We start from the raw sequence: 26,002 nt of genomic DNA on the forward strand, positions 1-26,002 counted from the left end.
GCTAAACTATCACTTCGTCTGTTTATTATGTGGAACCAAGTGAATAATCCCTCTTGGAGATACTGTGGTTAAGACTGATAACATATTATGGAAGTAATTAATACCAATGCACAAAAGTTAATTGATGCATTTTCCTTTTCTGTTTGAATGATTTAATTAAATTTTCCTGTGCTTAAAAACAGCCATATTTATATCTCATCCCTGATAATTTTAATTGTATAAGCAACTTTTAAAAATTATTATTCTTTGGATGTGAAAGCTGTTCATTATCTGCACAGATGGTGCCTAATAGCAGCTAAAACAAATTATCCTGCTTCTCATCGTCCTTCTCCTCCCATTTTACCTCATTAATGAAGTCCCCAATGTCTCCAGGATGAGGAGCTGCTGATCTGACTGGATACTGAGGTTCTGCATGGATAGGTCTTTCATCAAGTCGTCTTATTCCAACAGGCTTGATGGCATCTGGTTCTATAGTGTCAGGTTGCTGGAGCTGGCTTAAGTCATAGTCCTATAAAGAAACACACAATCAATCAAAATGCTTTGGAAATTTAATAAAAGAAAAGGGAGGGTGGGGGGTCCAATGCCTAAACAATAAAAGAGTACATGATACAAAGTTATAATACATTTGCTGATAACTTTAACACAAATTCAGAATGTTTCTTGAATGATTTTCATCATTCGTGCATCCCATTAAGAATGAAATAGGATGTTTATTGCTTCCATAGTGTTCCTGTCTCCATTTACAATGTCATTCCAGTTGACTGCTTTGTAGTACCCTCATTCATTTTTCACCGTGAAAGATTCAGGAGCAGCATTCATCTGTAACTAAACAATTTGCCTCGTGAAATACTGATTTACAATATGCAGAAACTTGCCAGTATTGACTCCTTTGTATCCCAATGCAAATAAAATACCAAACACCATCATCCAGAGATATAAACATGAATAAAACTCTACAAAATTAAATAATACCTTCAAAAAACTGAATTTAAGACAACAAAATCTAGTTTCACATCTACTAGAATATGAAAACCAATGGGGACAGTATCACCAACAGTCAAAGCTTTCTAGATTTGGCTTTCATTGAAGCATTTTCCAGAGATTACTCTTGAATCTGATCCTTAAGCATTTATTCTGCATATTTACACTGAAAATATTGGCTATACCATGTAGTGTACTGCCACTTGAAGAAGGACGCATGGATGCAGCTGGTGACCTAACCAAGAGCCCGTCCTCACTGGCAGCCAAGGTGAGAGAGACTCCATGCACACTCAACTTACCACTGCTACTGCCATTGGGAATAAAGTTGATTTTGCATAGCTGTGTGCACAGAGTCTTTCCTGCCTCTGCTTCCAGTGAGGAAGGGCTCTTGCTTGGAACTGTTAAGGCAGCTTTTTATAAACACTAAACTGAGTGTAATCCAGCTGTACTCTTTCTCTACAGTGTAACTACAAAAAATCTTCAAGCAATTGTGCCCATCTGATGTTTAACTACAATTTTAAATAAATATGGTATGTATATGGTAATTATATGGTATAAAATTGGTTTTTATATGGTAGCTATATGGTACTTAAAATGCAAAATGTATACGAATCAGACTATGTCACAGAAATAATTAAATATCAGGAACTTTTGAAAATGTCCTAGACTTAAACCATTTATTTTTCCTATGTTTTAACCTGGAGTAAAGATGAGGGAAAATATCACTTTTGTGTTATCTATATACAGATATAGACTTCAAGAAAGTATACACACACACAGAGACAGATATACTTCAAGAAAGGATGTAGATAAAACATAGGATGATGAGGTAAATGTATTCCTTCCCTCCCCCATTAGATCTAGGAAACAAAGGGGATATTGACTATCCTACTCAGTTTTCAGAAGTGAAAAGGAAGAAATGACCCAACTACTGTGCATAAATGTACCTGGTATATATTACTATATTTAATTTCATACAGCATATTCCCTTTTTGCAGAATAGGTCACTCTAGTGCTGGGGCAATTTTTTAAAAATGGGACTATGTAGAGTTCATTAGAAAAAATTTCCATTATATTAACTAACAGGGATAGCAGACTGTTAAAATTAGATATGTCATCCTAAGTTAATTAATATAGAGAGGTCATTCACATAACTGGGTAGGTGGGGCAGCGGGGAAGGATAGCTGAACTCACCTTCCCCCTAGATGAGCTATGGCTTGTTTCTGGGAGTGCGGATTGCGCTGTGTGACATTCCACACTGTGTGGCACAGCACAGAACTCTGGAAGCCAGGACAATGCGTCTTGGCCTCTGGATATCCCACAATGCACCATATCACATGCATGATGCATTGTGGGATTCCCCCAGGGGGATGCATTCCTCCTTTGTGTCTGCTGGGCCTGAATGTACCCCCGCTGAACACACGATCCTAGAGCCTGGGTTAAGGGCTCATTTGAACCCTTAACCATGGCTAATTGCCAGGTTTAAAAGTGGGGCTAGGTGGCACTGCCCCATCGGGATTGGGCCCGATCCCAGCAGTTCTCATGAGCAGCCTAACTCAGGCGGGGCTTTCCTAGCCTGGGTTAGGGTGTGCATTAGAACAGTCTAATCGTATGGTTTGCCATGATAAAAATTAAATGGAAATTATAGACATGGAATTTTTTTTAAAAAGTGTTATGATGCTGTATACATAGAACACCACACATTTTTCTAGATGGAAATAAAGTCCATGTAAGAAAAGCATTATGTGCAAAGCCCTGAGCCATTTCAGAAGGGCGGTATAAAAACCGAATAAATAAATAATAAATAAAGCAGTCCAAAAGCTGAACTAGTATCACCTTTCTCCACAGAAAACGTTTTTAATGGCTCAAAGTGAACGTGAATGCACCTACAAAATTGAACAAAATATTTTTTATGAAGAAGTTGCATTCTTTTCATGGAGCATGTTTCTAAAGACTGAAAATCATTCCTCTGGATGAACTTTATTTATGGACAATCTAAGAAAGGCCATATTTCAGTAGATACTGCTGAAATAGGTATTTTGTTTTGATTATTAAAAGGTAAGTTCTTTATGTAAAACCTGTCAAAATTCTGGCTCAATTGAAAAGGATCAGGATATAAACTGATCTGAGAAGAATTAAGAAAAAGCTAGCTGGTTCATGTTCAAGAAAATCTCGACTAACCTTAATACAAAACAAAAACTAAACAATAAAAAGAAAATCAAGTTAATTGCCTATTTCACCTTAGTGCTAGGTGATTAAAAAAACACCTCAGAGAGGAGTCGTATAATTTGATATTAAAAATTAGAGCTGTATTGCAATGTTTCCCACAAAAAATACCAGTAAGATAGTACAATGTTGAATTAATCAGATTGGATAGATTTAGGAATCCTGAAAGAGACTACTGTATTATTATTATTTATTTATTTGATATATTTAAGAAACAAGGTAGATGAACTGAATTAATCCTTGCCTATGTTCTGGTATGTTTCCATGATTACTAGTAATCATCACTAGTGAAATAAACTTCGAATGATGGAGACCCCTAACAAAAGTTTCCTTTTAATCAAGGAGTGTTGGCATATGTGGCAGCTAGATTTACCCATGGGGGGGGGCACGCAAAGATAAGCTCACATAAGCAGCAAAATAAATGCATAAATCACAGTTCTTAGGCAGCCATGATATCTTGGTAGCCACAGGATTTCTTGGTAGCAGATGTGTTTTAGCATTAAGAAGAATTTTTCAAAAATGAGAAAAGAATAAACTAGGTAAAAATGTTACAAACTTGACACTCATCTCAGAAAATGAGCATATGTAATATTTCGGATCAAAAATGGATGAAAATATACAAATATTTGCAGTGCATTACTTTAAATGTCATTACAGCTGCCATTTAGTTTGTTATTTGCCCACATTTATTACCACATGCTATTCATGTACCACATACCATTAAGATTAAAAACCAATTTCATTAAGGTTACAAACCTATCAACACTTACTTGGGAGGAAACGTGCATACGATCTGCCTGAAAAGCTTCAACATTGTAATGTAACTGATCAGGAAAGTAGGAAACTTTAATGGATTTTAAGGAACAGATCTGCTTTAACAGCAAAAGGAAAGATTTGGGATCACGTTAAGCTGTTAAAATACACAGTACTTTAGGAGTTTTGAAGCCATAACCTTATTCTGCCAGGAAAGATATAGGTTTTGTTTGATTGCTATGTGTTCTGGTTTTTTTAATGCCATAATATGTGGTGTCTTTACTAAAGCTTCATGCTTGGACAGTCCTGACATTTTTGGAAGAATGCACCAGTGAAAGTTCATACTGATAAAATAAATTTTCTCTATCATTCCTTCTTGACTTAACTTCTTGGCAGGAAGAAGTTAAATCACTGTAAATTTATTTAGTTGTATTTATCACTCCATTTTCATTTTGTGTAATGCAAAATCTTCCACTGATAAACTGGGTTATTGAAAATATTTCTCATTAATGCTCACAAAACAAAAACAACAAATTACAAATCTAAAGATACATATTCTACATTTTAAAAACACCACCCCAGACTATATGGCTTGAGAATAAAAACTTTAGTTTGTTCTTTATGACGAACATGCAAACTTTAACAAAGAGTGTTTATTAAGTCAAATACTTACACCTTTGCTTTTGTAGTAATTTTGTCTTTTTGTATGTGTTACTTGCAGCACAGTGCTTGATATTTCAAGGACTCAAACTTCATTTTTAATGTTTTAAAATAACACTATTAAAAGAACTATTCTGCTCATTATCCACTTAATATTAAAAGAAAATCTGATCTTTAGATATTAAAGGATCTAATTGCTTTTGAGAGGACATAGAATTCAGTGCTACACTTCAACAACAAGGGCTGGTAAACTTTAGAAAGATAAGCTGAGTATTTGTTTTCAGCCAAGAACCCTACGCATGAGTTTGATAAGGTCATGGTCCAACCATACATTTAAAGATCCACTGGCCTCTATTATTTGTTACACATTACTTGCTACAGATCTATTATTTGCTACAGATGCTTTATGGAAGAGTAGGAAAAGGCTGCTTCCTCCCACTGCTGTGACTCATTTTCAGATTCTTCATTCAACACATGCATTATGCTAAATTCTGGCAGAAGGCTCAATTTAAAGGCAAAATACATTATTCCTCCTAGTGACCATCTTCCTATGCGGCTTTCATGGCTCTGAACCATCCTTGAAAACAAGCACTTTTGCCTTGATTATGCTAGTGAAAGATATGAGGTAGAGTGAACTTATTATCCCCATTTAGTGCTTCGAAGTGTCCCACAGCCAACTTTAACTGTTATTTAATGATTATGTCTGCCTACAAAAGGAGGATCAAAGAGCACTTGCAGGGTGGCAGGAGAAAGCTAGTGGAAGCAATCAATACCCCTGCCCATCTTCTTACAGAGGGGAGAACTAGTCTCTTTTGATGCCCTGTGCTGCAGTTTCCAAACATATTAGGGGTGTGCAATTTGGATTTTTGGTGATTCGGTTCGGGACCCGAACCGAATCACCCCTGTTCTGTTTTGTGCCCGAATATGGGCCACCCGAATCACCCTTGATTAGTTTCGGATTCGGATTTAATCCGAATCTGAATCCGAATCGATTCGGGGGGGAGAAAAAGGGCCCAGGGGCAAAATTTTGGGGTGGGGTGGTAGTGCCCAATGGGTGCAGGCTACCATCCCAATTTCAGGGGGATTGGGCAAAGGGCTGATTTTGGGGGAACTTCTGAACTTTTCATGTCTTTGGGGCAGATTGGGGCAGATTAGGGCAGAAATTGGGGCCTGGGGCAGAATAGTGGGGTGGAGTGGTAGTGCCTAATGGGTGCAGGCTACCACCCCAATTTCAGGGGGATAGAGCAAAGGGCTAATTTTTTGGGAATTTCTGAAGTTTTTGTGTCTTTGGGGCAGTTTGGGGGCAGAAAGTGTATCTGCCCCAAAAGGGTGGGGTGGGGTGGTAGTGCCTAATGGGTGGAGGCTACCACCCCAATTGCAGGGGGATTGGGCAGAGGGCTGATTTTTTGGGAATTTTTGAAGTTTTGGTGTCTTTGGGGCAGATTGGGGGCAGAAAGTGGATCTGCCCCAAAAGAGTGGGGTGGGCTGGTAGATAGTGTCTAATGGGTGAAGGCTACCACCCGTCCCCAATTTCAGAGTGATTGGGCAGAGGGCTGGATTTTGGTGAATTTCTGAGATTTTTCTTCATAAGGTGCAGTGTGCTAGATTGATATTCATGGTAAATGAGAGTGTGAAAAAGTGAAAGTGGGGTCATGAGAGTTCTTTAATTGAAAAAAATCTCATTTGGTATCATTGAATGAGAATTCACACCTCAGAAGTTTTTCTGAAGGGATGTTATTCCCTTATTTTCTGCACCCATTAGGCACTACCACCCCACCCCACCCCACTCATTTTGCCCAGATCCCATTCTATGCCCCCGAACTGCCCCAAAGTCACTAAAATTTCAAAAAATCCCCCCAAATCGGTCATGAGCTGAATCACCCGAATTTTTTTGCCCCGAAATTCGGGTGATTCGGCTCGGCCCTGAAAAATATCGGGGGACATTGAGGGTGATTCGGTTCGGCCCCCGAATCACCCGAAATTGCTCATTTCGGGCACAGATTGATCTGTGCCCAAAATTTTTTTGCACATTCCTAAAACATATGTAATTGTGGCAAAATACATGATTTGTAATGATGTCAGTGAACACGGTTTGTATAGTTTTCCCTAACCCATGACGGGGAAAAATACCATATGTGAAGCAGTCCTGAAAGAATCTTGAAAGCTGCATTACTTGTAGTCATATAAGGATGTTGATGTTTCTAAATTTAAAGGTAGCATTTTTCTCTCTCTTCCCCATGGTTTTAAATTGCTTACTCAAAGTGTGTTATCAGTCATTATGACACATTTCTCACCTGGTCTTCTTCTCCACCACCTTCTTCGTCATATTTCAAGATATTGTCTCTAACATCATCTTCAGGGTCAATGAGTAACTGTTTGGCCTGGCGTTCTTTATCACGACGCTTCATCCACACCACAAACATCAGAACTAGAACTATATGAGATGGAGCAGAACAGACAGAAGCCATTACCTCCTTTTCACATTACTGCATATTTTAAAAGATTCATGCAAATAGCAGATGGAAAAACTAAGGGCTGGGCTTGGCCATTACTTTCCCATATTTGTGTCTTAAAGACCCAAGCAGAGAAAGGAGAAGAAAACTGCTAGACACAAATAGCTTTGCAAAATCACAAATGGTCAGATGATCAGTTACGGGTCTGGTCTACCCTGAAGCTAAGGCAACATCCAAAAAAGCAGTAGACTGAAAGTCTAAGATGAGATAATCGACTATTCATCATTACTAAAAGCACAACAGCTTCCTTGAAAACAGTTCAGATGTTAGAACAGGAAAAGAATGCTGTGACTAGTTAATCATCGTAGGTCATAGGACACATATCACCTCTATCATAGCTCAGTTGTACTGTGCTACTAAACTCAACTGTATAGAATATAAAGCCCTAAACAATCTGCAACTGGTATGCTCTAAGGAACACTTGTTCCCATAGGAGTCTTCCCTTTATTAAGTTCTTCTCAAAAAGCCTTGTTTAGGATTCTACACTCATGCAAAGTTCAGTTTCCATATGCAGTGGATGGACTCGATTACGACAGCAATGAATGCATCACTGAGACACCTTAAAGGCCAAGTTGAAGACAGATCATCCTGGAAAGAATCTATCTATGTGGTTGCTAAGAGTCGACACTGACTTGATGGCACTTAATCAATCAATCAGTCTAACAGCTCCTCCTCTGCTGGAGTGCTGCACCTATGGAACTTGCTTCCTCGCAAAGGCTTCATGGCTATTTTGCTGTTTTAGATACCTGGTTAAGATGTTTCTTCTTCACCAAGTTTCTCTTTGAGCACCAGGCTAGGCTGATGCTTATGGTTGTAAGAATAAAGTTATAAGACTGCTATTATCAGTGCTGCCTTATGTAACGTGTTTATTTTTAATATTGTAAAGAGCTTTGGGTGCCTTGGTCAAGGCAGAAAGGCAGTATAAAATTGCAACTAATAAATAATAATGAAGGGATTTTAATGCTTGGTATTAATGTAGGTTATTATTTTAATTTTGTTTTACTTGTTCACCTGTGAGTGCATTTCTCTCCTCGCTGAAGTTGAACACAGACTGCTGAACACAGATGTTTATGAGGAGGAAACAAGAAGCCAAAGAAACAAGGAAGGACCAACTCAGAAACATGCCCTTTCAACAATGGTTACACATTGCCTACCATGTCAATGGAAACAGTATTTTGCATTGTCCCCAAACCATCTCTTGTTGGTAGCCTGCACACACAGAAAGCTCAAGCTTATCCCTTCGGTCAACAGAAAGACATGCTTCTATTTTAGGAGGAACAATAAATCACTGTTAAAATGACTAGACTTACTGAGTAAGATGATGATGCAGAGGAGAATTGCAATTATGGCACCTGTGCCCAGTCCTGCACCTACAATCCTATCTGCATCTGTACAGTCTCCATTTAAATCACACTGGCAAACCTTCACCTTTAGAATTGAAGTGCTGGACTTGGGGGGATTTCCAGAATCTGTTATTATTATAGGAACATCATAGATGCCAGCCTCAAGGAACTTGATCCTTAAAGCCAATTGGGCACGATCACCTGAACGAGAAAGCAAATTATGTGAATGTGCTTTACTTAGTACATATTAAACATATGGAAAAGCATCTACTCTGGGTTCTTTCAGAACTGCATCCCAAGTTACTTGTGGCTATGCTTTTATATTAATATGGGAACTGGTCCTCAGCCTTCCACTAGATACAGGCATGGAAGGGACCTGGAGGATATTACATTGCATCTAAATCATTTATATCTGATGTCACAAACAGTTCAGTAATTGCATTAAAATGACAAGGAAGATTAAGGAAGGAGAAACTGTGCTAAAATAATATATTTGATTCAACTCAACATTCTATTAACAGCTTAAAACGATAAAACATAGTAGATAGAAAGCTAGCTATTGAACAAATTTTTTAAAAATAAAAATATTCTTATTTTATCATTTTTCCCCTTATGAAATGGAAATTCTCATAAATGGGAAAGGTATATTACCACTAATACGAATAATGGTCCAGTTTTTCCTAACACTGGGTGGATTACTTGGCAGTTCAAAGGCAAACGGTCCAGCATTTGGATCAATGTCATCATCTATCGCTGTGATGTTAGTTGCATTGGGTTGCAGAGTTTCACAGGTTGTAGCTTCTTGAGGATCGACCCGGGGAGCATTATCATTGATGTCGAGCAGATATATCTGAAGTGTGCCAGTCCCACTCATAGGAGGGATTCCTTAAAAAACAAGAAAGAGTAACATAAGCTGCTTCCTTTTTAAAAAAGGGATTGCAGTACTTAATACATGCATATACACACACTAATGATGAATGGATATCTCATGTAATATGTGAGTTTTAGACTACAAAAGATAATCAACAACCTTAAATTAGGGCTGATTGGAAAGCACAGGGGAAGTGGGATTTTTTGTGTGAAAGACATTCAAACAAACAAACAAAATCACCTCCTCTCAGCCATTTTTCTAGAATAAGACTTTGAACAGGGACAAAAAAGTGTTTGCCCATTTAGAGTGACAGCAGGAAGCATTGCCCTAACACCTAAGCTTGGCACTGCAGAAGATCATCTATTCTTGATTGTTTCATAAAATTGTAATTTGTGTCCTATTCCATGCCTTTGCCTCTCATGAAGTCCTTGGTTGAATCCCAGACTGTTTTGCTGTGTCATAGTGCTGGCAAGGCCTCACTTCTTATCCCTGACTTCACAATTACTAGTCTCAGTTATTAAGGGGAACAATAGCACCGAGCATGAGCTTCTATGTTTCCTCCCTCACTCTTGGAATGCTTCAGCAGTTTTAAGTGCCATATATCCCATATGAAGACTCTCTCACCAAGCACATTAACCATATCCTTCCTGCTCCTCTGCATCACCCAAATGAAAGTTTTAAATAAGGGCAAATGATACAGAGATAACCAACTCTTGCCCACTACATGAACTGCAGCATCTATCCTTATAATTCTCTCCCACTCCCAATGTTCCCGCTTCAAACATGGATTCCTAGAACTCCTTCCCATCTCACCACTATCCTCCCTTCACCATACCCTGAAGGAAATCAGATGAATTCCTACAACCACTCCTAGTCTACCATGCACCAAACATCACCAGTTGGATTCCTACAATTGCTATCCAATGCCTCAGAACCCTTCCTTCTCCACCCATTCTAGATTTGGGAAATAAAAGACAGCTGTTTAATCAAAGGATTACTAGGCATGATTTAAGAAAACATGGAACAGATGTATGTAGTAATTGGGAAAACTTGGCTATATGAGGGATGGCTGTGTTTCTAAGTCAGTCTCAATTGCAGGTGATGTGAGAGAAATTCTCCCAGGAGTATTAGCAGAAGGCTCTCCTTATAGCTCATGCTTCTCTGATGTTGGACATTTGAGTTTGGGAATGCTACGAATCCTCCTCTACAGAAGTCTTCTCCAGCTGTTCCTTTTCTGCTTTCTCTGCAGTTTCTGGTTCACTGGGCTGTGGTATATCTGGGTGGTTGAGAAGCAGAAAATCTCCTTTTGACTAAAAAATGTTGTGCATAATGCAGCATGTCACGGCAACACTGGCCATGATTTCCTCCTCCATGTACAGCATTGTGTAGAACACCCACAAATTGGATTTTAGCTTGCTGAAATCCCTCTCAACCACTATCCTGCTCCTGCTATGATAGTAATTGAAGTTATGATCCATGGTGTTGCAAGGGGCACAGTATGGGATGATGATTCATATCTGAAGGCCATATCACTGGATTCTCCAAATACCACTGGCTTCAGGGGAACTTTGCTCACCTCTGCGGGGCTGATGATGCAAAGGTTCCAGACTCTAGATTGTTTGCCAAGTCCCAGAAGATGGCTGTGTTTTGACTTCACCCCAAAATACCCACACAGACATCCATGACGCAGCTTGTGGTATCTACCACAGCTTGCAAAATCATGTTCATGCTGCAGTAACATTTCCTCTTGTAGAATTCCTTGCCCCTAACAGCAGAACTAAAATTTCCATATGAGAAGTGTGTCAAGGGCCCCACAAAAAAACAAGAACCCATCTCTTTGAATCTATGTATGATTTCTTTCACATCACACTGCCCATGTTTAGAATGTCTTTCAAAAAATAATTAATTCCGTATGAAATCACCTCTCTGAATATTCTGCGTGTAGTTGATGTTTCCAAATCTAAGAGTAGTTCATGCTGGGGACCAGCTTGAATAATGTAATGGCCAGTCATTCCTGTATGGATGCTACATAACACACTGCTGTGTCTCACTTCTGCAGAATGGCTGCCATCTCCCCTGGCAGATACTCAAACGTCTCCTGAGACACTTTGAAGCTTCCACAGATATGATCCCACACATCCTCATTCATGATGGACAGCTAGGTGTCCACTTTCTGATGGTACCTGTCTCTTCTGACATCAGGGGGGCCAAGCAAATAGTGGCATTCCTACTCTGGGGCTCCTCTGCCTTTTGAACAGCTGTTTTGCATCACAGAAGAGTGACGCTCAGAGTTTGGAGGTATTGGGGTTCAGCAGTGCAAGCTCCTCAAGGACAGACAATGCAGCTTCTGAGGCAGGGCTGTTGGCCATTACATTCAACATGTCCATTGATATAGCCTTCTTTGCAGACTCCTCCACAAAGGTCATTGAGGAGTTCATGGCTTCCACAGCATACTGATACAACTCCTGCTCTCCCAAATTTAGCTACTATGGTGGTTTACTCTGCTGTCCTTAAAAACCACTGGGTAACCTTTTGGGGATGGACATTTTCATTTTCTTAATTAAGATGACCTTAGTTGTTTGGGTGGTCAGGTGACTAATGACAACTGATGATGCTTGAGGTTAATTAATACTCCAGTGTCTACTTATTGAAAAAGACTTGATTACTAGGGAATGCACTAGAGCGTGTGTGGAGCTTCTCCCCAAATCATGGTAGTGGGGAACAGGATGGACATGCTCACCACACAATACGATAGTTCTCTGCGTGGGTTGCATTAAAATGTTTCTTGAACTCCACCTTTTACAGATATACTTGCTAGTGGATTTTGTGAAAATGATTAGTGCAGTAGTAACCATGGCAAAAGTGCCAATTATAGGGAAGCTTAAGTGATTAACCTGATCGTGTAGGTGGGCGGGCAATTAGATCCTCCCACTGTTCATTACTTGAGTGCTAACACTTTTCATCCTGTGCTGGAATTTCTTAATCCACTTAATGAAGGTCAAGGAAGCAGCACCCTTGCTGTTGCTTATAGATGTTTCTTTGGTGGTGCTTGGGTTGGAATAGGACTGGTAGCCCTAAACCTGGAGAAAAGCAGTGGTTCTGAGCCTTGCCTGGGTGTCAGTTGTTGCTGTGGTAACTTCTGGTGCATGGCTGTAGAATTTGGGGGCAGTGGAGGATGTCCATGGTACTGTAGACAGGCGAGATGCCACACACACAAGAATGGCAGAAATGACTGCAATGGATCTTTGCGCCACTACAGGGTGGGGGAGTCAACTTTGCTTGTGCTTTGTGCAGCCACTTTACTTACCCACTGCCATTTGTCCAGGATGGTACTCCTGCAATGTCACCTGGGGTCATATCCCTCTGGTCCAGGAGCACTTGCAACAGCTTGTCAGATGGCATACTTCTTGGCTCCACATCAAAGTCACTGATGTGGGTGGTGATGTCCTTATATTTATTTTTGAAAAGACATCTGCTCCTTGCATTGTACCTCGGTCCAGTCATAGCCTCACTTTGCTATCTCCTTGGAGATCACCTCATTGCAGACAGCCTCACTGAAGAACTGGTTCTATCTGAATGTGCTCATTGATCCATAGGTCAGACCAATACTTTGTTACAGGGGCTCCTGACAGACAGTGACAAGGCTAATAAGAACAGCCCTACTGGATCAGGCCCAAAGCCTATCTAGTTCAGTATCCTGTTTCACACAGTGGCCCACCAGATACCTCTGAGAAGCCCACAGGCAAGAGGTAAGGGCATGCCCTCTGGCTGTTAGCTAGAGATGTGCCCAAACCACATTACAAAGCATGGTTTGAACACGTTTAGGGAAATTAGGAAGGGAACTTTAAGGAAAAGAACAGCAGAACCTGCTCTCTGCCGCTCTTCCAGCTTCTTGCTAGGATGGCATGCATCCCAAAAAGTCCCATGTGCTTTCAGCATGTACATGTTTTCCCGGTTTGGGTCGGGTCCGAGCACATCCCTAGCATGCACATGTTTCCAGGTTTGAGTTTCCTCAGTTCGGCTTGAATCTGGACCAGATTAGAGCCACCCTGGGAGTTTTGGGCTCGACTGAGCACGGCCAGGCTGTTGAGCATCTTGTGAGCCAGCTTGAGGGACTCGCTGGGTATAATTATAAAGGGGAATCTAGCAAGGATTCCCCTTTACAAGTAAAGGGCTTTTGCGATAGTAAATGGGGGGGGTAGTCTTAGTCATGACGCAAATGGCCTCTATGCATGAGTGGGGGTCACTCTAATGGTGACTGTATGTGCACAGAGGACCAAAATGCAGCCTGCCCAGCTTGTCACTTCCCACCTAGTGAGAGGAGGTGGTGGAAGGAGCCACTGCTGTCCCCGTCGGCGGCTTGTTTTTAAAGGCTACCTAAGACTACCTTTTTACCCACCCGCCCCCTGGCCCACATTTACTATCGCAAAAGCCCTTTACTTGTAAAGGGGAATCCTTGCCGGCTCACCCCCACCCCCACCCCAATTTCTGGGGTACGTTTGATAATCCTGAAGGAGAGCAGTTGCTGAGTGCCTGACCAATGCTTAACACCTACTATCCTGAAAGATAGATATCAGAGTACTTGGCCAATGGGGAGACATCTATGTACTTTGCAAATGACAACTGTGAGAGCAACTATAGTAGTGGTATTGCTGTGATATAACCATGTAAACTAAACTACCTGGAAATAATTAAAAATAACAGTTCCAATAGAATTACTTTGTTGGAGCCTTACCTTCCTTACAGTGTGCTTAGCTGCAGGGCAGAATTAAGGACAGGATGACCATGACTTATATGAATTAGTATGTGTGGTGATGGGTACATTTATTTAATTGCCACACCTAAAGTTATGGCACTTTAAGGCAAAGGTGGTTGCATCTAAACCAATAGGTAGAAACATAGAGGACCTAGTGTGCTGCTAAGCAGCCTGGAGCTAAAAGGATTTGGCTCTAGCATCAGTAAGAGACACTAGCAGTCAAGAGTGGTAGTTTTGTGGCTGCTCTGGGCTCAAGTCCCTTTGAACAGCAGCCCTGCGAGAGAGAAGTCAGTCCTTAAGCTTCCTTAATCATGGAAAAAAGTAACTAATGGCACTCTGCGTGGCACCACAAAAACAACTGCCTACAAAGGCAGGAAGAATGCGATTTAGATTGCTGCTTAGTGGGCAGCAATGCAGTTTGCAGTGGTGAGATTCCATGTTGCAAAGGCACCTGGACCTCTTAAGTATTAGGAACCAGCATCGTGTAGAGGTTTTAAGACTAGGGTTTAGAACAAGGATTCTAAACGTTGGGTCTCCAGATGTTTTTGGACTTGAGCTCCCATAATCCTCAACCAAAGGCCAGTGGGACCAGAATTACGGGAGTTGAAGTCCAAAAACATCTGGGGACCCAATGTTGAGAATCCCTGGTTTAGAAGACCAAGGTTTAAATTTCCACTCAGCCATGAAACTCACTGGGTAACCCTGAACTAGTCACTCAGCCTAAACGAATTACAGAATTGCTGTAATGATAAAAGGAGAAGGCATGTACATCACCCTGAGTTCTTTGATGGAAGGATGGGATGAACCATAATTGTACACTGAATAAATGAACATTTATGTACTCTGGTGAAATGCATAGCATTCAAACACCCAAATGACTATGATTTTGACATTAGGTACATACCATTGTCCGAGGCAAGGAAAGTAGCATTATACATGTTATTTTTTACATGTGGTGATTCTCTGTCCAGAACACCGATCGTAGTGATCTGACCATTAATAGGATCAATCTTCAGCCAGTTTGCAGGATCTGAAAGTTTTGAATACCTGCAAAAATGTTACATGCATTTATTTGCAATATGCCTTAGAAAGCATTAAAAACAAAAAACAAACCCAACACTTATGTACTAGTCTCGTTAAGTGTTTCCTGACTGAGTGGGGACAGAGTGTGGACTTCAAAACCCATTCCAACTCTACAATTCTATAATTTGGTATAGTTAAAAGAGTTTATACAAGATTCTGCTGATCAGAATCTGCCTTTTCTGTATTCTTGGGCACATGTGCTAGGTGAATGCTGTAGAATGTTTAAAAGCCTTGCCATGTAAGCATTACATAACTGTTGTTCATAAATGTTACATAACTGGCTGAAAAGCAAGTCCCATGAAAAAAACCATTACTAAAACATGATTTTCTGCAGTTGGATATAATTTGGTCATTGCACGAATGCATACTTTCCTATGTTTAAAATGTTTTATTAGAAATATTGCCCATTTGGTTGAGGATTATAGAAGCTCCAGTTGACTTATAATTCTTTGGAGGGCTTCTCAGGTGCAGCTAACTCAACACATTCTTGCACCACTGAAATATATTCAATTCAGAATGAACACAACTGAAAGCCAGTTTCATGCTTTAAGCCAGGGATTCTCAAACATAAGTGCCCAGACCTTATTGGACACGACTCTCATCACTGGCCATTGTGGCTGGAGATATGGGAGACATAGTCCAACAACATCTGGGGGACCAAGTTTGAGAACCCCTGTTTTAAGCAGTTAATGAGGCTATTCTCACGATCAGGTGAAATCGGGCTAGGGGAGCCTAGCCCGATGTTGCCTGACCGTGAGACCTACCGGGCTCGCAGGTGAGCTCCAAGTGGTTAACCCGCTTAAATAACCCTCCCCTAAGCCCAGGTTAATGGAGCGAGTGCTCCGCTAACCTGGGCTCTACGATTGTGAGTTGCCGCACCGCGACTCCGCGCCGTGGTAACTCATGAGTAGACCCCCAACCGGGAGGCTTAAAAGCAGCCTTCTGGCTCGGGGCTCTCTCCAGCATGCCCTGCGTACTGGAGTACTAAGTACTCCAGGCGGCTCCCACTGATCGTGGGAACCACCTCAGTGGGAGTATTTTGAGAAGGCAGAATATAAGGTGAAAGTTAGAATCTAGAGGGAATGTAACACAGGATTATTTGAGGAAGATGGACTGACAGAAAGGGTGGGTTGGGGTAGTGTCAAGACAGCTAGTTTATGACAGCAAATCTGAAGTATGTTGACAAAAACAACAAAACACAAAACCACACTCATTCCAGATTAATAAATCTGGGATAAACTGCACCACCCGCTTCCAACTTTCTCAGTTAGAGAAACTACCCAAAGCCCTATTCAGATGTTACAAAGCTCTGTCCTCTGTGCCATCGCACAGTGTAACCACAAATGTCGTACTTGGGGAGAGAGCCCCTCTGTAGCATTTGCAGACCATTTGTTTTGTCAGATAATGTCATGGACAGTGGGGTGTGCTGGTTGTTACATAGCATATCAGCATGGTGGGGCGGGTGCTGGTTGGCTGCAACCACGCAAAAGTCTACATGGTTACAGAACGCCTGATAGGCCACCAATTGTGTCTTTAAGCGCTCGCCTAGTCGCCACTGGCAACTTACTATGTACATTGGAGTCTCATTTCTTGATGCATTCTGGGGGTGGGGAGAAATGACCAGAAAGGCTGGCCGCTGGGAATGTTATCAGTGCTTCAAGTGGTTCTGAAGCCACTGCTGCCTGCAAAGGCATGGTGAAAAAATGGTTTTTTTTTAAAAAGGGAAATCTACTCTGCTAGTGTCACCACCACCAAGGGTAAGCAGGTGAGTAAAGAATTGTGCCATTTTCGGGGTAACTGGGGGAGCCTTAGTTAGAAGGCTGCACTATCCCAAGTTTATCAATGCGTGTTTTAGATTGCATGGCTAAAGTATTCTTCTTTGTAATCATGATATGTACACTAATATTGGGAAAAATTTTGCTACTCTTTCAAGGAAAGTTTACAGGAGCATGTGTGAATGAGCATGCATGTGTGTGCACAGACACACAGACAAATCTTACATAATATCTTAGAATCTGTGTTACTGGAATTGAAATGTTCTCTTTCAGTTAGATCCTATGAGGCCTGCGTGGCCAGACAGCACATAGGACTGGGTGTAAGGTTCCCAGCATCTATGCCAAGGGCCATTCCTAGGCCTAGATCAGCCACTAGTGCTACTTCTAACCCACCCTCCTTGCAAAAGAATCTAAGTACCACAAAGGGCTACTTCACTAGTTAGGGACAGAATTCCCCTTGACCTTCTTGTACAATTTTCTATGAACTGAGTGAAGTGTTCAGCTGCACAAACTAAGCAGCTGTCAGGGATGGCTGGAGATAATGAGGACATTCATGTATCCATCCTACAATTCCAGCTCAGCTAGCAAGAAAGTATTTTTGCACAATCTAAAGCAGAAAGCAGTCCAATTAGCAGAGTAGCTCTCCTGTTTAATTCATTTTGAGGTTTGTTATGTTACCAAGGCCCATGAAGACAAAGGGACTCCTAAGGTGAGCCAATGAAGATAGCACAGTCTGGACTACTGTTCAGTGCTGAGCCAAGCCATTTCCAATCCCCACGTCTTCTACCCAGGGGCTGGGCACGGCAGGACAGGAGACAGAAAGATATTAGTCAGGCTAATTAGGGATGAGACAAATCTATTTATTTCTTATAAATGTCCTGCTTTCTCCTTTGTTAGAAAGCTAAGGGACCATAGAAAGCTCCCATTTACAGACAAATTGAGGGGTAAGACAGGTATATGCCCTACTATACCTTAGAGTAGTCTGCTGCATATATCGATCTGGGTCCTGAGCAGTGAAAGATGTTAAGATGTTACCAGGAAGCAGACCTTCCTCCTGACGCACAAGCTTCGTGACAGGGACAAAAATTGGGCTTTCGTTCACATCAATGACTGTAATTGATACAGTTGCTGTTGATTGAGGAGGATGCTGAATCCCTTTTGCCAAAGGCACTTGGTTTTCTGCAGCCACTGTCAGCACAAACATCCTATTGGTCTCAAAATCAATAGGCTGGCAAAAGCAAAATGAAAAAGAGGTAAGTAATTGCTTTGGTCATGGGTTTCAGAATTTCCCAACATTTTGCACAGGCAACAGGCTGTTTCTCACAATCATAAAACATCCTACCCAGCTTTGGGAGCTGTAAACACTCCTGTTCTTTTTGATCTTGTGCTGGGTAGGATGGTGACTGTGTGGGAGTCTTGCACTGGGTACCACCTGCACCCAGCTGTTTAATGAGGTAGGAGGAAAAGCTGTCCTACTTTGTGCAGGGCTCCCACACAATCACTTCCCTTTTCTCCCAATGAGCCCCCAATGAGAAGAAAACACACAGGGACAAGAAAACACTCAGTAGAGGAGCAAGCAGTTCAAAAGTAAATGGTACAGATAAGTACAGATAATTGTGTGGGTGTATAACATGCTCTATGCTGCTGAAGACAAATACAGTCTGAAGAACTTAGATGGTTGACTCACAGATCCTAAGCAATGACAGGTGTAGACACACAACACTAGTACCATGACTCCCTTTCCCTCACCCCCTTTAGTTTTGTGAGATAAGGTTGAGATCCCTGGCCCCCACCATTGAGGCTTCTAAGATGAGAGGAGGCGGCCCGGCTCATGAGGACACTGTATGATGGGCCTGCTTTTTCTTCACCCAATCAGCTACTGGGCTCAAGAGGAGTTGCTAATGGAGTACTAGGTACTGAAGTGATAGCCAGTGAGATATAATGCAGTAGGTGACTGGCCATCACCCTTGAGGTGAGTGAGGGTGAGGGTGGTTTCATATCTTTACTGGAAGGCATTATGCTGTGGTTCTGGAGATGCATGAGGTCCCTTCTGCTTGGTCATCACTTATTTATTATTATTTATTTATTTGTTCAATTTCTAGACCGCCCTTACAGAATAGTTCAGGGCGGTTCACAAACATCATAAAACAGTTAAAACATCAATGATCAGAAATGAAAAATTTAAAATACAATAAAGCAGCTAGAATATAAAACAATTCAAAACCTTATAAAAACTCGATACATTAAAAACCCTTTAAAACCATTTTAAAACCATGGAAGGTCAGGCCGAACAGGTAGGCTTTAGGGCTCTCTTAAATGCCAATAAAGAATTCAAATTACGGATTTCTGTAGGGAGCGCATTCCACAATCTAGGAGCGGCTACAGAGAAGGCCCTCCCCTGGGTCACCACCAGACGAGCCGGTGGCAACTGGAGCCGAACCTCCTCAGATGATCTTAGTGTGAAGTGGGGATCAGACCGAAGAAGCCGCTCTCTAAGGTAACCTGGACCTAAGCTGTCCAGGGCTTTAAAGGTAATAAGCAGCACTTTGTATTTTGCCTGGAAACATATCGGCAGCCAGTGCAGCTGTTTCAAAGCAGGCATAATATGGACTCTCTGGGTTGCCCCGGAGACCAGCCTGCCTGCTGCATTTTGAACTAACTGAAGTTTCAGAACTACATACAAAGGCAGCCCCACATAGAGTGCATTACAGTAGTCAAGCCTGGTGACTAAGCTCAGCAGTAGTGATCCAGGCAGATGTGGACAGTGCTATCCTTTATAAGGAACAAGAGTCTTCAAGAGACTATTAAAATCACACCTTTGACTTTCAGGTATGGCTGGCCTGTCATCGCAGAGCAGCCTTGGAGTAGTGCTGCTGGAAGGCTTAGATCTGCCTAGCTGTGTGGACAAGGGAAAGGTTCTGGAGTTATCAAGCATGGTCTCTTCCTCCCAGACCTTTTGAATCAGGCAGATCTGTAATGTCAACAACCTTCTGAGAATGGCCCTGACCCCTAAAGCCTTCTGTCACAATGTTTCTCAGGACACCAGGACAAGTCCAGATGTGATGCTGATGCAATCTGAACCTTTCAAGGAGTGGATCAGAGAGATACTCAAGCGCCTTCTAGCAATTAACTGTGCTCTCCTAGGAAAAAAATCCTACCTCACACTTTGGAAACCATAGGTTTTGTTAGCCAGTATTTATCATTACAGAAAATGAGTATTCTACATCACAAATTATGCAACAGTATTCTGTTTCTGGCTCATTTTAGCAAATAGATTAGCTATTATCCTTATTCATTATTTTAAGCATTCCTTCTCTTTTTGAATCGAGTCCAACCAAGGCTGCATAAGAAATTTGAACACAGACACAATTAAGTGGCTTTGCCTCACATCCCCCAAATATACCATACCAGAAGTTGAGTGCACAATGAAAGAGTAATAACTCTTAGTGACCACTGGTATAAAATTCCCTTTGCAACATTCTGAATTACCAGAAAGTAGACTTGTAACAGAATATTCTCCGATACATTTAATAGAATGGGTAGAATAATTCTCCAAAATATTTTCCCCTATGCTACATAGGAGAATATTCTTTTTCAAGTCTACTAGAAAGTCTAATGGATGTTCAGTGTTTCTCCTCCTGCATAACCAATACCGTGATTCTGATCTCTTTGATTAGGAAGACTGGAAAGGGAATGCCAGCATTAGGATCAGTGTAGAATTCCAACAGAGAAGTTTGAAGATATGAAGCTGCTTTTTACTGATCAGATCATATTGATTCACTTGTGAGACAGCCCTGCGACTGGCACAGTCACTGGGTTTCAGACAGGGGTCCTTCCCAGCCCTGCGAGGAGATGGCAGGGACTGAACCTGAGACATTCTGCATGCAAAGCATGTGCTTCATCACGGAGCTATGTATAGCCTGTTCCCCAATATGAGGGCGGGGGGTAGGAATCATCTCATAATGTGAAGTTAGCATACATTACTATCACTACTATTATTTATATCAATGAAAATTCTCAAAGCTATTTACATATCTGTGGACAGAAGGAATATTCATTAATTATGAAGGCAATGAAGAGGCCTCTTTCAAACAGGAAGAACAGTGCTGGTGGAAGATGAATGGATAGCCCATTTCAGCTTCCTTCTGTCTCCATCTGGTACAGGCCTCATCATCACAATCACATACATCACATTAAGAAAGATAAGTCACTAGGGATTAAGCATCATTTACCTGAGTGGCTGTTTTCTCACACTTCATGCAAGACTAAAGGTGTCTTAATTTGACTAAATGTAGGGACTTGCAGGATTAGTACATTACAAGCCTGTAGCATGCTTTGACCCATACTGGTCCATAGCTGTCCACATATCTTACAGTACCACTGGACCAGAAGGTTCCAAGTTCCCTTCCTGGCATCTCCAAGATAGGGCTGAGAGAGATTCCTGCCTGCAACCTTGGAGAAGCCACTGCCAGTTTGTGAAGACAATACTGAGCTAGATAGACCAATGGTCTGACTCAGTATATGGCAGCTTCCTATGTTTCTACTGTACTACCATGTATAGTTACTCATTTGGTCATCTATAGCACATTAAGAACTGGATTCAGACAACCAGGCAGGGGTATCATTATAAGCTGGAAGAACATTCTCATTTCTAGGCTGGAGTGTGCCACAAATGACTAATTTAGGCTTGCGTGGGCAGATGGGTAGTAACTTGTGGACCTTGTTTCAAGGCAGAGGCACACTCTGCACAGAAGTCTCTCTGTGCAAGGGGCAAGGATAGTTGTTCAAGGAGGAAAGGATAGCTCTTTCATCAGCTAAGTTTGAGATATTCCTGGTTGAATCTTACAGTTCCTACCAAGGAGTACAGGATGTTGCTGCTGGCTGGACAACCTCTCTGACATAGTTCATTATTTGGGAATAACCTTACTTGTGAAAAAGATCTTCACAACTACTTTTGATGTTCTCCCCCTTTTGATTACAGAATACTGGAACATTTGTTGACAATTTTGTTTAAGAATCTATCTATATATTGACTCCTTGATCTGAAAAACAGCTGCAAATAGCTCCTTTCTCTGCTCTATTTTTTACTGCTAAAATCAGAGAACTTTTTCATGCAAACTGGTGAAGGATTGCTTACCAAATACAAAACAGCTCCTTCAGGAATCATTAAACTGGATTAGAGCTAATAAGGGCTTACTGTTTCTCTAGGGAATTTCCACATTTCATTTATTTACCTAGTTTTACCTTTTTTGCCTCTATTCTGACAGTTTTAAAATAAAAGAATTTAATTTGAAACAAACTGAGCTGCTTCAAGAAGATTATACTCTGGAGGCCTTAATTTGCTTTTCTTTATAGAGGTTTGGTTTAATTTCAGCATCTCAGTTTTGTTTTCCATTTCAGAGCATTCTGGTTTGTAACCACGAGCAGATCATTTGTGCATGAATACAAAGCATAGAGTCATGTGCTTCTTACAAGCAGAACAGAATACAATTGATACCTTTGGGAAAATGCAGCTATAGAATCTAGAAACATGTAGAACAACTGCAGTGTCTTTCATTGGGCATCATTCTCATGGCTTGATTTCCCCTTGATTTGATGGTTCAGCTCTCTATATCTAGTGAGATGACCCAAGTGTGCTGATAGCATTAAAAATGTTGATAAAACTCCCAACTATCAAACTGATATGCTGGGACAAGTATCAGATGTTGCATTGCTCTTTTTGGCAAATGGCAAAACTAAGAATTAGTGAGAACTTGTATGCTTATCAAGCTCGGATGTGCACAGATTGCACCACCAACAAAAACATATCATTGGAAAACAGCTGTGTGCTGCGTTTTGCTTATTGCTTTTTAATCTGTATCCATATAAATCACTGACTAAATTACTGTCAATGCAATAATAAAGAATTAGGTTGTAGCCTTTTAACCATGGGTGTCCAGAGGCTCTAACTAAAGCTCCATTACCATGTGGCTGTAACAAACCCAGATCTGCCCTAATCGCATTTAAAGTTGAGAGTGGGGGTGTGATTTAAAAGCAAAAGAATCATCTGGGCGATGGATATGGATATTCTCTCCTTCTGTAGCTTGCAACCCTAGTATCTGTCCCCTGAACTCCTCCTCCCCATTGCCCCCATAAAGCTCTGATATACGGCTAGCAACTCTCTAGGATTGGTCTGGAGTCTCCAGAAATCAGCATCAATCTGTAGCTCACTACTGAAGAAGCAATCCTGGAGATCTAATGCACTAGATATTTTGAAAGATATTTCTCCAGAAATTGCTTCAGTCAGAGTTGGCAACCCTAGTATGAGAGCACAAGTGAGTCCCACGGGAGGGTGGGAGACTGGAGGAGGGAAGAACTGTGGAAGAGGGAGAGGAGTTCTGTTCCCCTTGACCATGCACCCATTTTGCTCTTAAAATCATGTCCCCTGCCTCCTCTTTTTCTGTCATTGTGGGGGATTAAACAAGAAAAACTCTGTCAAGCCACAGAATCTTATGGACCAGAAGCCTATACATTCTGTATCCTTGTCAGGACCGTGTAACATGAAATCCCATATGTTGCTGATTTCAACTCCCAGCATCCCCAGCCAAAAGCTGTTGCAGCTGGGATACTGGGAGTTTCAGTCTACAACATCTGGAATTCCCTGTTATAGGAAGCACTGGCCAGGACCCTCCTCACATCAACTGCTTATAAATTAATCCTTATAATCCAACCTCAGTTAGCTGCTAGCAAGAGCAAAGGTGATGCAACACAATAAACAAGTTATTTAGCATTTATTTGTCCCTCAGCATGGAGTAGGTTAATGAAACTTCTTACATGTGGAAAATAAGGCTGAAATGTTTTCCTGAACTGGAGATGCACAGTAGACAAAACAATGTATTTTACTGAACCTAGCCTGAGGTAGGATAGGGATGGGTGAGCCAGTCTGAGCTTGAACTGGCCCGGTTCAGCTCGAGCCAAATTTCCCCAGGCCAGTTCAGGGGTCTTGGCCCAATTTTTTTTTTAAAAAAACCTGACTTACCGCTGTCAAAGGGTTCGGCAGGACCAGGAGTGCTGCTGAGGACATGGAGGGGGTCTCCGGAAGCTTCCCCTACTTCTGCCAGTCTCCGAAGGGCCGGTTTGGCCCATTTGTGGGCAGTCTTGGCGCTCTGAGAGTGCGCAGTGGCCATTTTTGAGGCTACTGTGCAGGTGAGCTGGACATTTGCGTGTCTAGGTCGTGACCTGGCCACACAAATCGTCAGTGTGCACTCTCAAAGGGTCAAAACAGCCACAAAACTGGTCAAAACGGCCCTTCGGAGACTGGGGGAAGCTGACAGGGGGAAGGGAAGCTGCTGGAGACCTCCTTGTGGCCGCAGTTGCACCCTCTGGGCTGCCAAACTCCTTGGCAGAGAAGTTCAGACTCAAGCTGAACCAAGCCCAGCTTGCCATGCACAAAACCGTACTGGACCCAATTCAGCTTGAATGTGGTTCAATTCGAGCTGAACCGGGTTTTCCAGTTTTGTGCACATCCCTAGGGTAGGAATATGGAAGTTTCACATTTCATAAAATTCAGCCAGAAAGCAATACTTGGAAACTTTTTCTATGTCAATGGAAGTAGGCCCAATCATTCCCATTCTTTTTGGGCCTACATGGTAACCATCATCCACTGAACTTTCTGTGGGGAAAGCAAAGACTGGAGCAACTTAAAAACTTTTGGTCCCTTGCAAACACAAAATTTATAATACGTCCCTTTGAACAGTCTAAACTGGTTCTTTAAAATTTATAATCTAGAATGGCACTACGAATGCAAGTAGGAAAGCTTTCTGAAAGATGAATGCCGCCCTTTCAAAAGTGATAGGATATACATATATTTGAATATCTACTCCTAATCTGCCTTTTGGATTTAACAGCAGGAGCTGCTTAATACTCAATGCTCTATTGTGTATCTGCTTCTGTTTAATTCAGAGAATTGCAGCATTTACCTTTACAACAGTTACCAACCCATCGTTGCTGTTTGGATCAGTGAGAATCGTAAACCGGCCTGTGGGATCTCCACTAGTCATTCGGTACATTGCATTCCATGCAGGAGTGTGTGGCTGATCCTTATCCGTCACAGTCAGATTAGCTACTATAATATCCACTCTGTTTTCAGGGACTTCACCATAGAACTGCAATCAAAAGGCAGACATTATTACACACAAGCACTACACAAGCATTACCACATCATGTAGGTTACCATTCAGCAACACAGAGGGTCCCTAATGTCCAGCTCAATTCATTGTGACCCAAATTATTGAGAAATTGCTTGTATGATTTAATGTGGCCAGTACATCAATATAGGGGAACAACCTAGCAGTTTGCTACTACCAAATAGTAATGTGAACTATCAAGTTCAACATCTCATTTCAAGTCACAGTGAAGGGGGGAAAAAAATACCTGTGGCTTTGTTCCTATGTAGGAAGCTAGCTGCCTTATTTGGAGTCAGACCACCGGTCCATCTAGCTCAGTATGATCTACACTGACTAGCAGCAGCTCTCCAGGGTTCCAGACAGGGGTCTTTCCCTGTCCCAACTGGAGATGCCAGGGATTAAACCTGGAAACTTCTGCATGTTCTCTGCTATTGAAGTACAGCTGTATCCCCAAAGCTTTGCTAAATGCTTTGGTGTGAGCTAAAGTTTCGTGTTTTTTAATAGGCATATAAGACTTCCGTAAAACCACTGCAATGCACTGAATGATCTAATAAGTCACTAACATGATAGATCTATTTAGTCCAATCAGAAAAAAAATCTTCCTACAGTAAGGGCCATTCACAAACTTCATCCCTTTTCTTTACCGTAGACTTACAATCATGGCAGTGAACTCTGGAGGATTGTCATTGACATCTGTCACTGTGATGACAGCAGTTGCTGTGTTTGAAAGACCATATGTTGGATTTCCTTCCATGTCTGTAGCTTGAATTATTAATGTATACTGTTGTACTTTCTAAAAAACACAAAATGACACCAACAGGAGTTACAGTCAGAGCCAACACTCCAAGAGGACAGCAGGTGTTCAATAAATTGTAC

The 26,002-nt window shown here is 41.6% G+C and overlaps 1 protein-coding gene across 7 annotated transcripts in view; it reads right to left on the reverse strand.

Annotated features, from left to right (window-relative positions):
* The window catches only part of CDH2 (cadherin 2), a 183,761-nt gene that overhangs the window by 10,090 nt on the left and 147,669 nt on the right, over positions 1-26,002 (reverse strand). For all 7 annotated transcript variants that reach the window (XM_053242570.1, XM_053242569.1, XM_053242572.1 and 4 more), the window contains 8 exons: positions 25,782-25,919; positions 24,920-25,105; positions 17,933-18,189; positions 15,008-15,150; positions 9,128-9,361; positions 8,444-8,677; positions 6,915-7,054; positions 344-508 (listed from right to left, as the gene is read on the reverse strand). In XM_053242570.1, coding sequence (XP_053098545.1) covers positions 344-508; positions 6,915-7,054; positions 8,444-8,677; positions 9,128-9,361; positions 15,008-15,150; positions 17,933-18,189; positions 24,920-25,105; positions 25,782-25,919 — 1,497 coding nt within the window. The remainder of the gene's footprint in view (positions 1-343; positions 509-6,914; positions 7,055-8,443; positions 8,678-9,127; positions 9,362-15,007; positions 15,151-17,932; positions 18,190-24,919; positions 25,106-25,781; positions 25,920-26,002) is intronic.

Source organism: Hemicordylus capensis, chromosome 4, assembly GCF_027244095.1.
Source record: "Hemicordylus capensis ecotype Gifberg chromosome 4, rHemCap1.1.pri, whole genome shotgun sequence".
NCBI lineage: Eukaryota > Metazoa > Chordata > Lepidosauria > Squamata > Cordylidae > Hemicordylus > Hemicordylus capensis.